At 34.6% G+C, this 15,430-nt stretch overlaps 2 protein-coding genes and 1 non-coding gene across 4 annotated transcripts; all 3 read left to right on the top strand.

Annotated features, from left to right (window-relative positions):
• Positions 1 to 5,713: 5,713 nt before the first annotated feature.
• Positions 5,714 to 6,295, top strand: LOC109164831. The gene is made up of 2 exons (XM_019313377.1): positions 5,714 to 6,007; positions 6,097 to 6,295. Exons 1-2 carry the CDS (start codon positions 5,714 to 5,716, stop codon positions 6,217 to 6,219), a joined length of 417 nt encoding a protein of 138 aa, XP_019168922.1. The 3' UTR covers positions 6,220 to 6,295.
• Positions 6,296 to 7,606: 1,311 nt separating this feature from the next.
• TRNAG-UCC lies at positions 7,607 to 7,678 on the top strand. The gene has a single exon. It is a non-coding gene; the product is annotated as a tRNA-Gly (tRNA).
• A 1,927-nt stretch (positions 7,679 to 9,605) lies between these two features.
• On the top strand, positions 9,606 to 13,957 carry LOC109164903 (coatomer subunit delta-like). Of its 2 annotated transcripts, XM_019313457.1 has the most exons (13): positions 9,622 to 9,750; positions 10,032 to 10,086; positions 10,268 to 10,307; positions 10,669 to 10,679; positions 10,940 to 10,981; positions 11,262 to 11,504; positions 11,612 to 11,798; positions 11,921 to 12,228; positions 12,513 to 12,705; positions 12,815 to 12,968; positions 13,210 to 13,272; positions 13,361 to 13,457; positions 13,595 to 13,957. In XM_019313457.1, the coding sequence occupies exons 2-13, from the start codon at positions 10,084 to 10,086 to the stop codon at positions 13,682 to 13,684; spliced, it is 1,431 nt and encodes a 476-aa protein (XP_019169002.1). In that variant the 5' UTR covers positions 9,622 to 9,750; positions 10,032 to 10,083; the 3' UTR covers positions 13,685 to 13,957. The 2 variants fall into 2 exon arrangements, with proteins under 2 accessions (XP_019169001.1, XP_019169002.1); XM_019313456.1 differs by lacking the exon at positions 10,669 to 10,679 and having other exon boundaries at positions 9,606 to 9,750; positions 10,758 to 10,981.
• The last annotated feature ends 1,473 nt before the right edge of the window (positions 13,958 to 15,430 follow it).

Genomic DNA, 15,430 nt, shown 5'->3' with positions numbered 1-15,430 from the left:
ATGGGCTCGGGTATTGGGCTGAAATGCAACGTAACTGGGTTATATGGATACATAATTAAATGTTTATTGGGCTTAGCATTGCATGTTTTATTTTTTCTTTCATGTCATGAAATATTTCATATTTAGTTTAGATTTATATATGTTGTACGTATATAATTATTATTATTAAGCAATGTTCATATTTTTTTTATTGTATATTGTTTTTTTGAATGTTACTAGCGCTATTACATTGTAGTATCTGTTCATATACTTTCTCAACCTACTGAAACACAAAGAACCAATAACGCCTCCACTAAGGCTCGAACTCACAATCTTCCAAATGGAAGTCCAACCCGGGTACCATTAGACCACATAATTGTATATTGTATATTGTTTGATTTCCTAATTTTTAATTTTTTTTTTTTATAAAAATGTGTGTGTGTGTTTGTGTGTGTGTGTGTGTGTGGTGTGTGTGTGTGTGTGTGTGTATATATATATATATATATATATAATTATTTTAATGTACACTTTTTAAATCTCATGTGGTTATAACATATCCAATTCCTTATAATATATGCTAACAGTATGTGATGTTCGATATAACAACCAATTTAGTATTGTTAAAGAAAAATACATTTCAGAATAAGTTTTAATTTTATGATTAATATTTTATTTTATTGTTTTTAAAATATTATCAATAATAAAGTTACTTAAATTTTATGCCGTGCATCGCACGGGGCAAAAACTAGTTTTTGTAAAATGCTTCTTACCCCTCATTAATTTACCCCATGATGTGGCTTCCATTCATTGGGTGCCCATAAATTAGCTGACTCCATCACTAATTAAAAAGAAAATGTAGTAACTAATTAGAAAATGTCACATCATGAGGGATGGAATTGGGCACGGGAGGGGGAGGGGGAGGGGGAGGGGGAGGGTGTGGGAGAGTGGGGGGGAGGGGGAGGGAAAGGGATGGGAATATGAGAGGTATCTAGCATCACTCATTTGTAAATAATTACTCCGTATCATTCAATTTACAAAAAGGAATAAGGTTCAAATTGGCCACTGAACGTAACCTGAAAATGCAATTAGGCCACTGAACGAACAAAAAGTGCAATTAGGCCACTGAACACTCCAAAAACGTGCAATTAGGCCACTGAACTCTCCAAACGTATGCAATTTCACCGGATAGCAGGTTACCATCAATTTTAGCAGGTTACTTGCTTATGTGGCAGCTGAGTTGGCATTTTTAATAATTTTTAAATAATTTTTAATAATTAATTTTAATAATAAATTTTATAAAAAATTGAAAAAAAAATTAAATAAAAAATAAAATAAAGTCGTTTTTATTTTTTTAAAATTTTTTAAAATAAAAATTTATTATTAAAATTTATTAAAAATGATTTAAAATTTATTAAAAATGCCAACTCAGCTGCCACGTAAGCAGATAACCTGCTAAAATTGAGGGTAACCTGCTATAAGGTGAAATTGCACATTTTTGGAGTGTTCAGTGGCCTAATTGCATTTTGTTTTCGTTCAGTGGCCTAATTGCATTTTCAGGTTACGTTCAGTGGCCAATTTGAACCTTATTCCTTACAAAAATATTATTGTATTATTGCACTCTTTTATTTATAGCAAGGGAAATGAGAAGTGTACCTTCACGAATTTCCACTCTCGCTACATACATACGTGTCTAATTAGACAACATTTTATAGTTTCCGTTATAAACTTAACTTTATTAGATTCGTAAAAAGATGCTATGCCTCATTGCCTTGTTGGTAATAAATAACTTTTATATTTTTTTTATAGCCTCATTGCCTTGTTGGTAATAAAGAACTTTTCTATATTTTTTTTATTGGAATAAGGGTCAAATAGACCATCGAACTACACACAATAATTCAATTAGGCCACTGAACTTAAAAAAGCAACAATTAGATCCCTAAACTAACCATTTTTTTGTAATTAGTCTAATTTGTAAGTTTTCTAGGTTGCTAGCAAGTCACCTTCGATTTAAAATATTTTTAAAAATATTTATTATTTAAAATAATTATTTAAAACTTTAAAAAAAAAGAACGTAACAGATCGTCTCCGGCCATGGATTCGTCTCCATGGCCGGAGACGATGAAGTTATCTTCGTCTCCATGGCCGGAGACGAAGAAACACGAAGAGTCTCTTCGTCTCTGGCCATGGAGGCGAAGATAACTTCTTCGTCTCCGGCCGGCCAGAGAAGAAGAGGTCTCCGGCCATGGAGACGAATCCATGGCCGGAGACGATCTTCTTCTCTTTTTTTTCTTTTTTTTTTTTTAAAAAAAAAAAATTAAATAATTATTTTAAATAATAAAATTTTAAAAAATACTTTAAATTTTTTAAAAAAATATTTTAAATTAAAGGTGACCTGCTAGCAACCTAGAAAACTTACAAATTAGACTAATTGCAAGAAAATTGTTAATTTAGGGATCTAATTGTTGTTTTTTTAGGTTCAGTGGCCTAATTGCATTATTGTGTGCAGTTGGATGGCCTATTTGACCCTTATTCCTTTTTTATTTTAAACTAGTATTTGTCACGTGCGATGCACGAAAGATATGTTATAAAAATATACCCTATATTAGGTTTATTCATATATAAAATTTTTGTTATTTAATAATTATTATGTGTGAATTCCTATGATAAAATTATGAACATAAATATATTTACAATTAAAATAATATTTAAGGTGGGTGATTACTACAAATCTTAAACTATATTAAAAATTTAGTACATAGTATTTAATATTACAAAATTTTAAGAACTTAGTAAACTAGAATAGTAATTGAATTACAATTTTAGAGTCACCACGGATCAAAATTTTTAGACCTTTGAGATTTCTAACTCTAGATGTAGCAACATACAATTGACCTTTAAAGACCAAAATCATAATCTTAGTTCGAACATTGATTTTTTCTTCCAAATACTATCGAATTAAGTGTGTAATCAATAAAAGATGAGAACTAATAATTCGAGAATATAACATTAATGTTACAAAGCCTACTTCACGTCAATTAAGTTGGAGAGTGTTGTTGGATAGTATCCGATGAATCCACGAATAACGCATCTTTGTCTCCGTAGTCCTCTATATGCACATCAACAATCTTAAATATTAAGCCGCCTAGCTATGCCATATATTAATTTCAAACTTATGAACTTTGGGGTTGCATGCAATAAAAAGTATATTTTAAATATACTAAGGGTACATTATATATGTATGTAAGGTACTTTCAATATAAAAATAATGTATTTTTAATATATTAAAAATGTATTTGATATTCATGATCCATACAATTATGTGGACCATCGTTCACACAATAATTTGCGAGTAAAAATTGAAATATAAATAAATATAATAAATAAATAAATAAATATATATATATATATATATATATATATATATATATATATATATATATATATATATATATATATATATATTATAAACAGTCAGTGAAAATTATTATCATTATTATTATTATTGCAATTATTGTTATTGTTATTATAATTAACAATATTATTATGGTCTTGTGAAAATTAAATGGTGATAAGGCTTTATTATATATAGGATTACTTGACTACAATTGTCAAAATTTGGTAAGGTTTGGATATTGAGCCTATATATTTAACTAGCTCCGGCATGAAACTGAATCCGTGCGCTAAATGGATCAATGAAATTCTGACCATCCGAGGCCCAAAGCCCAAATAAATAAATTTTTACTTTTTCAATGGGTTTTTTTTTTTTTTTTTTTTTTTTTTTAATTACAGAGGAAGGGGATACCCATACAAACTACGCCTATAACGAGGCTCAAAACCTAGACCTCCTACACAGAGGAGCAATCCAATACCAGTGGACCACAAGCCACTTGGTTCAATGGCCTTTCTTTGGTCCTATCAAAAGTTGGGTTGTTATACCACGGATAGGGTCCACCTTACAAGGTGGACCCAGATCCTAAATACACCGTTTATATACTGAATATTTACAATTTACATACACAATTTACACATTTAATATTTACAATTTACATACTAAATGTTCACAATTTAGCTTTTATAAAATTATGAACATTTAGTATGTAAATTGTGTATTTTGGTCACGAGTCCAGAAATCCACGTAATAAGTTGCCATCAAAAGTTTTTGTTACTTAGTGCACAACTCAATGTTCATTTTAGGTATACGTTTTTATCCATATCTTTAATAGGGATAACCTAATTACAATCGAAAAGTTGATTCGATAACATCAATTGTGAGTAATTTAGGTTGGCTTACCACGTGTATATAACTTTTTATAGTTTAACTTAATTAGAATTTTGAATCAATAAATAATGAGTATCTATTTAAATACAATTTCTCATTTGAACAGTTAACTGTTATTTATTTTAACATTTTAATTAAAAAAAAAAACCCCCCTTTTTTCTTAAATATATTTTTAAAAAAGGGTTTATAAATTTAAGATTTGTGCTTATTTGTCATGAGATTATTGCTTCATTTCTTGAAATTGCCCAAATTTGTTAAGCTCATTATGCTTCTATATGCTTTTGTTTTTCTTTATTCTGTCTGGGAGTTGGGGGAAAGAATCTTGAACTGGACTTGTGCACATAATTCAGGCTCTCTAAAGAGTGTAAAAGTTCTTAGTGCTTCTGACAAAAAAAGGTGTGAGTGTGGGGATAATAAGTAGGACTTGAAGTTGAGTGGAAATTTTTTTTCAAGAATAATGTGGGATTGGTCTACATCACTTGAATCATGGCTGCTGGTATCTTTCTTAGCTTGATTCCCTCTTTTTGAACTTTCAATAACATTTGCATATACCACTTACTATTTGAGTGATCAAGATGGTAAAATTGGTTTGCAAATTGTTAATGCAACTACAAGGTGTCAAGATCGAAGGATAGATTCTGTAAGAGTTAAACTCTGTATGCGACCGAGCGCTACCTAAGTCGAATTTTAGTTAGTCTTATAGTGATGGAGAGATAGTGGATGTCATATTTAAAAAAAAAAAAAAAAAAAAAAAAGGCACATAGTTTGAACCACAAGGTTTCATGTTCGAATCCCTGCAGTGAGCGGCCTATTAGCTATATATATCTTGATTTGAACTGGTTAGTCCTGGACAACCTAGGCTAATTTACCTCATTGTAGTCCTTTATTGCCGATTAGGATCACAAGACGAGATTTATCCAGTGTACAATATCGGATAGTGACTGTAGGTTTTTCTCGTGAAACCCAAAAGAAGAGGCACCTATTGCTTTTGTCTGTTAAAAAGAGGGCCAAACACTTGTGATTTATTACATATAGATTTCTGATTCCTTAAGATATCTCCACAAATGTGTATGGAAAACAAAGGTGTAGTATACTTTAAGCCAGGCATAGGATGATGAATGTCAAAAACATCATTTTTTTCAAACCAAAAAGGGTGTGTTATCTCAGATTCTTTATACAGTTCATGTACCTAGCCTGAGGTGCAGTCTTGAACAACACTACATTTTGGAGTAATGTGTGTGTCTGTTTCTTCCATGACACCAAAACCCCATTCAATAAATAGGCCTCAACAATACCCTTTTTTTCGACTCGAACACGAAAACTAGCAGTCACAGGGTGCTTACATACTAAGCAACACCATCCTGTCGGCCCGTTTTAAGGAATAAGATAAGAGGAACCGGTTATAGTCTCTCGTGTTTTGTTAGAACAGAAGGCGGTGGAAATCAAAGTGGGTATATGGATGAGTTCAGCTCGGAAATTTCGAGGCCATGGAACATGTACACAGGAGGCTCAGAACCTAGTCCATCCCAGGTTGTTGTTCACAGAGGTGGTTCTGATTCATCAATGAATGCTGTTTCTTTTGGGTTTCTAGCCACAGCCATTCTAATGTGTCTGTTTCTCATCATGGCTATATTTGAGTATCTGTTCAGCACTGCAGGCCCGGATTCGTTATCTTCACCCGACGACCAGACAGACATCGTAAACTTAGAATCAGGAACCAGACATAAACTTGGGACTTCTTCATTAACTGTATGTAAGCCTGTCTTAATTGCCATGTTTCTCTGATGTTCAAGATTCATGACCAAAAACTGAAGTTTTGCTAACCGGTTTTCGTGCAGGAGTCGATATCCCACACCGTGTTGATGCCAGGCCAGAAGTACCCAACATTCATTGCCCAACCTTCCCCTCTCCTCCCTTGCCAAAGAGAAAGTGCTGATTGGCCATCCCATGAAACATCATAGCTTTTCTTTTCCTACCCCTAATTATCAGTATTTGTTGTACTGTAGAACAGTGAACTGATAACCAATTCTTTGAGAATCAAATGATATTGTTTTGGATGTTCTTGTCGAAATCTTGCTTAAATGTACTCTACAATTGGTATTATTGCAATAAATTTGAACCCTTATTGCTTCCATTTGCGCTAGTCTGATAGTCCAAAAACTGCAAACTGTCCCACATCGGGAAACTAAGAATCAGTAAACCAAAATATAAGGTTCCACTTCTGAGATTTGAGCACGACCTTACTTGAACAGGATCTGTTCTATAGGCTCGTACCTCTGTATCCTTGAGTTCTAAGGAGACAGGAAACTAAGCCTGGTGGATGAACTATGGCCAAGAGATAGAGCGTGATTAATAGCTCCAGACCTTCACTGGGCGGAGCCATAGAGGATCGTTCTCAGCCATGGTGGTTGGGGATGGTCTCTTGGCTGTCTGACAGGCTTCCAATCTTTTGCTCTTTTGATGTTTGTATCAAAGCTACCATGGGAGTCGCAGTGATAGAGGTCTTATTCCATAGTTTTTGATTCCTAATGTTCATACAGGTAGTTTGTGAGATTCCCCCAAAATTAGCCCAGCAAGCCGTAGGAAAGTCACATTCCATAAAAAGATAGGGATGGGCAATTGTTTCACAGCCTCTACCGCATAAATAACATAATGTTTGGACAACAGATAGAGGCCTTAGCATAATATTCAAAAAGCTATAGGCTCAACTGAGATTATAAGAACCATGAGAGGTCTGAGTAAATTTACGGTTCGCTCTCTCAGTCTTCAAATGCAACCTATCCCACATCGAATAACTACGAATCTGAAAACCTAAATAAAATATTCCACCTTTGAACACTGAGCACGACCTTACTTGAACAGGATCTGTTCTATAGGCTCGTACCTCTGTATCCTTGAGTTCCAAGGAGACAGGAAACTAAGCTTGGTTGAAGAGCTATGGCCAAGAGACTAGAGCGTGATTAATAGCTTCAGACCTTCATAGGGCTGAGCCGTAGAGGATCGTTCTCAGCCATGGTTTCATGGTTGGGATGGTCTCTTGGCTGTCTGATAGGCTTCCCAATCTTATACTTTTCCGCACCGGAAAGAGTTTTGTTGGTGGGTTCTTCCAATCCTTCTGCTACTGTGGGTTGGGGTTTGTGAACCTGTTTAGCTATTTTGGGTTTTACGCAGTTTGGGCACACTGGAAAAATGGAGATTCTGAAAGGAGAGGTTAAATCAGTGAATCAGACTCATCAAATCACAGTGGGGTTTGGGGAAGCATTATGAGATTGGTTCTTGAAAGCCTATGAAAGTTCCAAGTTTCTGCAAATGTGTTAAATCGTTTATGCATTCATCAATGAACACGAAGCGTTTGTAGTCCAACGGTTAGGATAATTGCCTTCCAAGCAATAGACCCGGGTTCGACTCCCGGCAAACGCAAGTCCCTTTTTGCATTTTGATATCAAATCTGAAATAGGTATATTCAGCTTACTTTTGATACCATATCTGAAATAGGGATATTCAGCTTACTTTTGATACCATATCTGAAATAGGTATATTCAGCTTACCTAATGGAGGGCAGATTTCCCCCAAAATGTTATTGTTCATACTTCATAATTCATATCAGTTGAAATGTAATATATTATGAAAGTTGATTATTCAGTATCACTCAAAAAATGAAAGTTTTTTTGAATGCTACTGGCTCTATTAAAAAATGAAAGTTGATTATTGAAGTAATTACTTATGGCTATGCACGCTATTCCTTATGTGTAAATGAATGTAATTATAAATTTGGATTAAAAATATGTTTAAGTTACCTAATCAAGTTGATGTCTGGTCTCACTTGTGTGATAGGAGTAACTCCAAGCCGAGTCGTTATGCTGTGCAATCGTGTGCACCAAGCATGGTGCATACAGTTACAAAAACGATGTCGTATTGACGTCTGACTTAAAAAAAAAAAGTTTCGATTGTCGTTAACGACATTATGTTGTGCATAATTTGAACTATACATCTATAACTTCATAACTATACTTTCAGAATTGCATAATTACACATCCATAACTTCATAACTATACATTCAGAATTGCATAACTACACATCCATTAACTTCACAACTATACATTCAGAATTGCATAACTACACATCTATAACTTCATAATTATACATTCAGAATTGCATAATTATACATCCATAACTTCATAACTATACATTTAGAATTGCATGCACAACTACACATCCATAACTTTATAGCTATACATTCAGAATGTGAAATTATAAAAGTATGAACATATATTTACGTAATTAACAGCAATCGAAAATGAATTTGTTTTTAAAAGTAAAACGAGCCGTTTTTGCATCCGTGTGCACCATGGATGCACAACATAATTTGCCCTCCAAGCCTGTCATGTTAATGGAATAATGGCATTAAATGCAACCATACACGCATGTCAATGACCTTGTGATCTAATGGCACAAAATGGCTCTTCCAAGTGTGGGAGGTCATGGGTTTAATCTCCAGCAGCGGCAATATTGACTGTTTGCGCTTCAGTAGGTTGAGAAAGTAGTTATGAACAGATACACGCGTGTCATACCCCGAGTTTTGGCATTCGGAGCTAGATCACTACATTTGGGTTGTTAATGATCATTGGATTGAACTAATTGAATTACCTTTCCAAATGGGTGGTCATAAGTTCGAACTCCGATGGTGAAAATTTTTGAGAAAGTATAGAACAAATACTACCTTCTAAAGAATCACGAGTATTTAAAAAAAAAAAAACTATATTTTTTTTAAAATTTAAAAAAAAAAAAAAAAAAAAAAAAAAGAAGCTAATTGGATGTGTCAAAATTCAATATTTCACTGCTATTTAAAAAAATAAAAACTAAAAACTAAACCTAAGTTAACTTAATCAAGTTCAAAATTACCTGAATATTCGATTTGGTGTTTAGATTTATATTCATAATTCACTTGCTTTATACTCACTCCGTCCATTTTATATGTATGATTCGGTTAACTAGGCTTAATTGCCGTTATTTTTAATTCAATTTTTATGATAACTTTAGTATTAGTATACAAAATTTATATATTTAGACACTATATTAAAAATATTATTAAACACCAAAAAAAAAATTATAAATAAAAAATACTAAAGAAAAATAAATAAAGAAAAATTAATTAATTTGACCAATGAATACTAAGTAAGACAGATAAAATGTAATAGAGAGAATATTACATGTCAAGATAATGTCTGGATTTTGATTTTTGGACAACATATAGAGGTTCTAGTATAATATTCCAAAAGTTAGGGGGTCCAATTGAGATTATAAGGAACTTGATAGGTCCAAAGAAATTTACGGTTTTTTTTCTCTTTCTTAGTCTTCAAGTTCTAAATAAAATGGCTTTACAGAGCTTCAGCCAGCGCTCATTTCCACCGGCACCGCGCCAATACTGCGAACTGAATCAACTGATCCGATTGTAGCTTCTCTCTGATCACCGCCGTCAGCTGCTCATTCAGGTATTCTCAGATCTCCGCCACGTACGGCTATGATCTTCTTCCGATTTGCTCAGTTAAAATTCTGCCATTAGATCTGCAGTTTTTGCGATCTGATCCCCTTCTCCGAGTTCATTTTGTCATCGTAAAACTCTCTGAATCAGTGTATATATACGAATTATGATGTGCATTGTGATGTTTTTGCGTTGGCGTGGATTTATGGGGGAGATGTTGTTGTTGTTTGATTCCTCGGTTATCATCTTCCTGGATTTGAATTTGTATTTGCATTTGCATTTGTGTTGCAGGCCTGCCGGATATCCGATTTTGCAAAGCGATCGTGCCGTTTTAAGTATCAAGATGGTAAATTTCCATTTCCTTATCTTCGTCCCACCGCCCAAAAAGATATTCTAACCTGCAATGGCTGATCTTGTAGGATAATCTGAATTCTTTTGGATTTATAAGTTGATGTAGGTGATTGGCATGCTCTTGAATCTTATGAATTGTATTCATTTGCTGATTGTTGTTCTAATTTCTGAATCAGGTTGTTTTGGCTGCTTCCATTATAACTAAATCTGGGAAAGGTAATTTCATCCTATATTCTCTTATGGCAGTCCCTTAATATCTCAATTTGACATGAAGGAGAAGGGAAACATTGACTAGTAGTGTATTTTTTTATTCAGTTTAGGACAATGCCACGTGCCACTATGTTATCACTCACAAACTTGCCACTTGATGTAGCAAGTTTTAATAGGTTGAGATTTTTGAAATAAAAAAGAAAAACAAACCTATTAAAACTTGCCACATCAGGGATTGGCAAGTTTGTGAGTGGTATATGTAGGGCTAAATAGCATTTTCCTCCTTGCAAAGGTATTTTTCTTTTAGAAAATTATTGAACTGGCATTGCTGAAAAAAGAGATGAAAAATGGTTTTTTTACTTGACAGAGGTGGGCTTCATTGTGTAAAGGGTCAGTCAGAACCAGCCTTTAACTCTAATTGCCATGACTGACTGTATTATTTTATGCTCCTTGCAGCACTTGTTTCGAGGCAATTTGTGGATATGTCTCGAATAAGAATTGAGGGGTATCTTGCAGCTTTTCCCAAATTGGTTGGAATAGGGAAACAACACACATATGTTGAGACTGAAAATGTCCGATATGTGTATCACCCAATAGAGTCTCTGTATTTGCTCCTAGTGACCAATAAACAGAGCAACATTCTTGAAGATCTAGAGACACTGAGGCTGCTGTCTAAAGTTGTATCCTTTATCTTCCTCATTGCCTCAGTAACTGTGTCTTTATATGTTATTGATTTAGTTTTAATTATTTCAAATTCTGTTTATTTTATTATGCAGCTTTCTTTCATCAAATAATTAACCTGGAAAAGCTGTACATTCCCTGGATTTTATTCTTTGCTGCATGCTAACATTTCCTTTATTGTGAGGAAGAAAAATGTCTAATACAAGATGTTTCTCATAGTATCCATTACCAAAGGACACACTTATTTCATTTTAGTTCTATTTCCTTAACTACAACAAGGTCCCTGAATATTCTTATTCCCTAGATGAGGAGGGCATTTGCAAAACAGCTTTTGAGCTCCTTTTTGCATTTGATGAAGTCATATCTCTGGGCCATAAGGAGAATATTAATGTTGTACAAGTCAAGCAGTACTGTGAAATGGAGAGTCATGAAGAGAAGCTGCACAAATTGGTCTTGCAGAGCAAGATTAATGAGACTAAGGATGTCATGAAGCGCAAAGCTAGTGAGATTGACAAAAGCAAGGTAACTAATAGACCCCACGTAATGTGATCAACGTTAGCTCCTTGTGATTATTCTTTGTTGGTGGCATTGATTTTATCTAATGATCTGTTTTCATAATTGTTTTCTAGATTGAGAAGAATAGAGGTGATAAGGGGGGCTTTATGTCCCTGCAGTCACTGGGTTCTTCTGGAAGACTTGAAACTGGCTTTGGCAATGATACAAACCTATCAAGCACCGGAAGTGGTTTTGGAAATGCTACTACTGGCTTTGGGGGGTTAAGCACTGATGTTGAATCTTTCTCCACCAAGTCCAAGGGTTTGTTTCTGTTTTACTTTATAGTAAATAGATGCGGAATAATATTGCTCTTAGTTACAAGTTGTATAGTCTGAGATATATGTCATTGGGGTACATATAGCTCATTGAAAACGTATGATTAGGTCATCCGCCTTCATCTGCTTCAGCTCCACCAAAAGGTCTTGGTATGAAGCTGGGTAAGACACAAAGGGCCAACCAATTTTTGGAATCCCTGAAAGCTGAAGGTGAAATGATTGTAGAGGACGTCAGACCAAGTGTAGTAGGTCAGTCCAAGCCCGCTGCTGCACCCTTAACTGATCCTGTGACATTGACTGTGGAAGAAAAGCTTAATGTAACACTAAAACGTGATGGAGGTGTCAGCAACTTTGATGTGCAAGGTACATTGTCTCTCCAAATTTTGAGCCAAGACGATGGATTTATCCAAGTTCAGGTTGTTCTCTCTCCCCCTAACTAAAATCTAAGTGCAATTTCGTATGAGTAGATGTAGATTTAACTAGCAGTTTAGCGCAACAACTATTTCAAAAGAATTTGCCTAGCTTGAGTATGCAAGCCTGTTGGTCTAAGAAGGTTGGAACATTTACTGAATAATGCCTAAATTTGTATGTGCCATTTATAATAATTTAATGTTATCAAGGTTGGTTCATTCTTGATCATAAAGTTCTTTTCTTGTAACTTAATCTAAGGTGTTTCTTTATTATTATGCCAAACTTTTAGATTGAGACCAGTGCTAATCCAGCAGTGCTCTTCAAAACACATCCTAACATCAACAAGGAGTTGTTTGCAAATGAAAATATTCTAGGCCTCAAAGATCCAAATAGGCCATTTCCCACTGGTCAATCTGGTGATGGTGTTGGTCTCTTGAAGTGGAGAATGCAAAGCACTGATGAGTCAATTTTGCCATTGACACGTAAGTCTTATCTTCTTTGATATTCCCTCAAACTGTCAATATTTTTCTGTCTCTTCAGTTACCAATTCTGATCTTTCCTTTGTTTGATTGCTTTATCATACTGTTTTAGTTAACTGCTGGCCCTCTGCTTCTGGAAAAGAAACCTATGTCAATATTGAGTATGAAACTCCAGCAAACATGCAACTACAGAATGTTATAATTTCTGTGCCTCTTCCAGCACTTAGAGATGCTCCAAATGTACAGCAGATAGACGGGGAGTGGAGGTGACATTTTACCTTATAATTTATAGGCTCTTGTAGTATGCATGCTTTTAGTTGTATCCCATTTGGTTATAAGAAATGGTGCAAATTAAAGTTTTCCTTTATATTAAGAGGTGGAAATTTCCTAACAATCGATGATGAGAGATCTTGAAGCTTTTTTGTTGATATATATTAAGAAATATGTAAAGCTGATATTGTGTGTTATCACTTGGATTCTTACCATTCAAATGATCTCTAATTGCAGGTTTGACTCCAGGAATTGTGTCCTGGAATGGTCTATAGTTCTCATTGATAACTCAAATCGCAGGTGATGTTTCTGTAATTACAATAATGGTAGGGTACAATCCTCGGTTCTCGTTTAATTCTCACATGGATCCTCTTAATGTGTGTTGCAGTGGTTCTCTAGAATTTGTTGTTCCTGCAGCAGACCCATCACAGTTTTTCCCAATAAGTGCACGCTTTACTTCTTCAAGAACTTTTAGCGACTTGAAGGTTTGCCTCGCTTCCCATTTGTTATTTTTTCCTCGTGCACCTAGCAGATTACCATGTTGCTCGTTAACCACTGTCTCTCGCAAAGTTACTTGATCTTCCTGGAACTATATGCATAACTCAACGGCACAATGTTGCAGGTTGTCAATATTCTTCCGCTGAGAGGTGGGGCGACACCAAAATTTGCGCAAAGAACTCTGCTTGCCGCAGATAATTATCAAGTGGTGTGATTACAAAGAGTTTATGCAGTGATTTAGAATCCAAAATTCTGCTTTATATATATATTTCTTCTCCTCCCTTGGGATTTTGAGACTAGGCATTCTTTTACTCTCAATAGTTACAGGTGGATATTCTTAGTTACCTAAGAGGTTACTATACCTAAATTTATATGTTCTTCAACATTTTGGAGATGTCTTCTCTACCATTTGTTTTTGTATCAAAACAGGAACAAATTTGGGTTGTCAGTATATATAGATTTAGAAATTGCTTTCATTTGATTGAAACCTACTTGATCTTTATATGTGAACCATAGTCCACATTGTAAGATGGACAATGGTCCACATTGCAATGTGAAGTGACATATAAGTTTACTGAGAATTCATTCTTTAGTATACTGCATTAGTACTAAAACAAATAAACTTTTAGTATATTAAAAATGAACGTTAGTAATAATAACCTTTGGAAAAATGACATTTTTTTTCATGAATTATTCATGTAATATATTAATGAAAAAATTGCCACTTTTAGAATAGTTGAAGAGGAAATGTGAATACATGAATGATATTATGGAGAAAAGTATCATTCTTCTTAAACTTTTAGTATATTAAAAATCTAGTAATCTAAAAATGATCATTTATTGGTAGTGGTGTAATTTGCCAAAACCAATGTTGAAAAAGACGCTAGGTGCCTCCTAAGTGCCCGATTTATTTATTTGAATTTTTTTAGTGAGACGTAGTGCGTGACTGTTGAAGAGTAGCGCTGCTCCCCTCTAATTTATATCAATGTCTGTACACTCAGCACTCTCAACCTCTGTAATTTAGATCAAAGCATCTAGCATCATCTCTCTAATTCTCTCAACACTCAAGTCGCGTGAGTGACGCTTCGGAGGTGGAGGCGACCGACGACCGACGGAGGCAGAGGGACATGGTCAGCAACTGGCAGAGGGGCGTGATCGCGTGGGGTGGTAGAGGCGCTTCGGCGGACTTCTGAGTTCCGCGAAAAAGAAAAAAACAATGGTTGAGACAGAGCGACCGGCGGGCGCGATTTTTGCAACACTAGCCAAAACTAGTTATAGGTCCTTCAACTTAAATAGAGCTCCCATAAAATAGCTAAAAAGAAAAGGAATAGAAAATTGTGCTATTGTTATAACAAGGTATTATTTTTAGCACATACATAATATTATGAATAGGTTATAACAAGGTAACCGTGTATGTTTAGCAATATACTCCGCAATTGACATAGCTCCAAACGTGTCTAGCTAAATGATCAAAATACCACTCCCCCCTCCCCCCACCCCACTCAAAAAAAAAAAAAAAAAAAAAAATCATATATTGATCTTAATACAATATGTAGAACTACTATTTATACGTGCGCTATCTTGAAATACTAAAATGCCTAAGAGCACAAGAACCAAGAATTACGCCTCGCATTATCTAACTCTATTGTTCACACATGCCAGGCTATCAAAATTGTATTGGCTTTGTGGCCTTTGTAATTTTGGACCGCTCCATCAAATTTGTCAAATCCTATTATTAGGTTGGGTCAAAGGTCACCAGGACTATGTGGTCTAATGGTACCCGGGTTGGACTTCCATTTGAAAGATTATAAGTTCGAGCCTCAGTGGAGCTCAGTAGGTTGAGAAAGTATATGAACAGATACTACAATGTAATAGAGCCAGTAACTTTCAAAAAAAAAAAAAAAAGGTTGGGTCAAAGGTCAATTGAGCTAACACAATACTATTTTTTTTTTTTCAAAAC

The sequence above is a fragment of the Ipomoea nil genome, unplaced genomic scaffold, assembly GCF_001879475.1.
Source record: "Ipomoea nil cultivar Tokyo-kokei standard unplaced genomic scaffold, Asagao_1.1 scaffold3069, whole genome shotgun sequence".
Classification (NCBI taxonomy): Eukaryota; Viridiplantae; Streptophyta; class Magnoliopsida; order Solanales; family Convolvulaceae; genus Ipomoea; species Ipomoea nil.
Note: the sequence above shows the minus strand (reverse complement) of the source record. Positions and strands in the feature narration are given on the sequence as shown.

What these genes read in the sequence shown, in the direction of transcription:
- LOC109164903 (XM_019313456.1), top strand. An exon ending in TTTCTCCACCAAGTCCAAGG is followed by an intron (nt 11,799 to 11,920) that starts GTTTGTTTCTGT and finishes ACGTATGATTAG; the next exon opens with GTCATCCGCCTTCATCTGCT. An exon ending in CAGATAGACGGGGAGTGGAG is followed by an intron (nt 12,969 to 13,209) that starts GTGACATTTTAC and finishes CTCTAATTGCAG; the next exon opens with GTTTGACTCCAGGAATTGTG.
- LOC109164831 (XM_019313377.1), top strand. Translation starts at nt 5,714, where the DNA reads ATGGATGAGTTCAGCTCGGAAATTTCGAGGCCATGGAACATGTACACA. An exon ending in TTGGGACTTCTTCATTAACT is followed by an intron (nt 6,008 to 6,096) that starts GTATGTAAGCCT and finishes GTTTTCGTGCAG; the next exon opens with GAGTCGATATCCCACACCGT.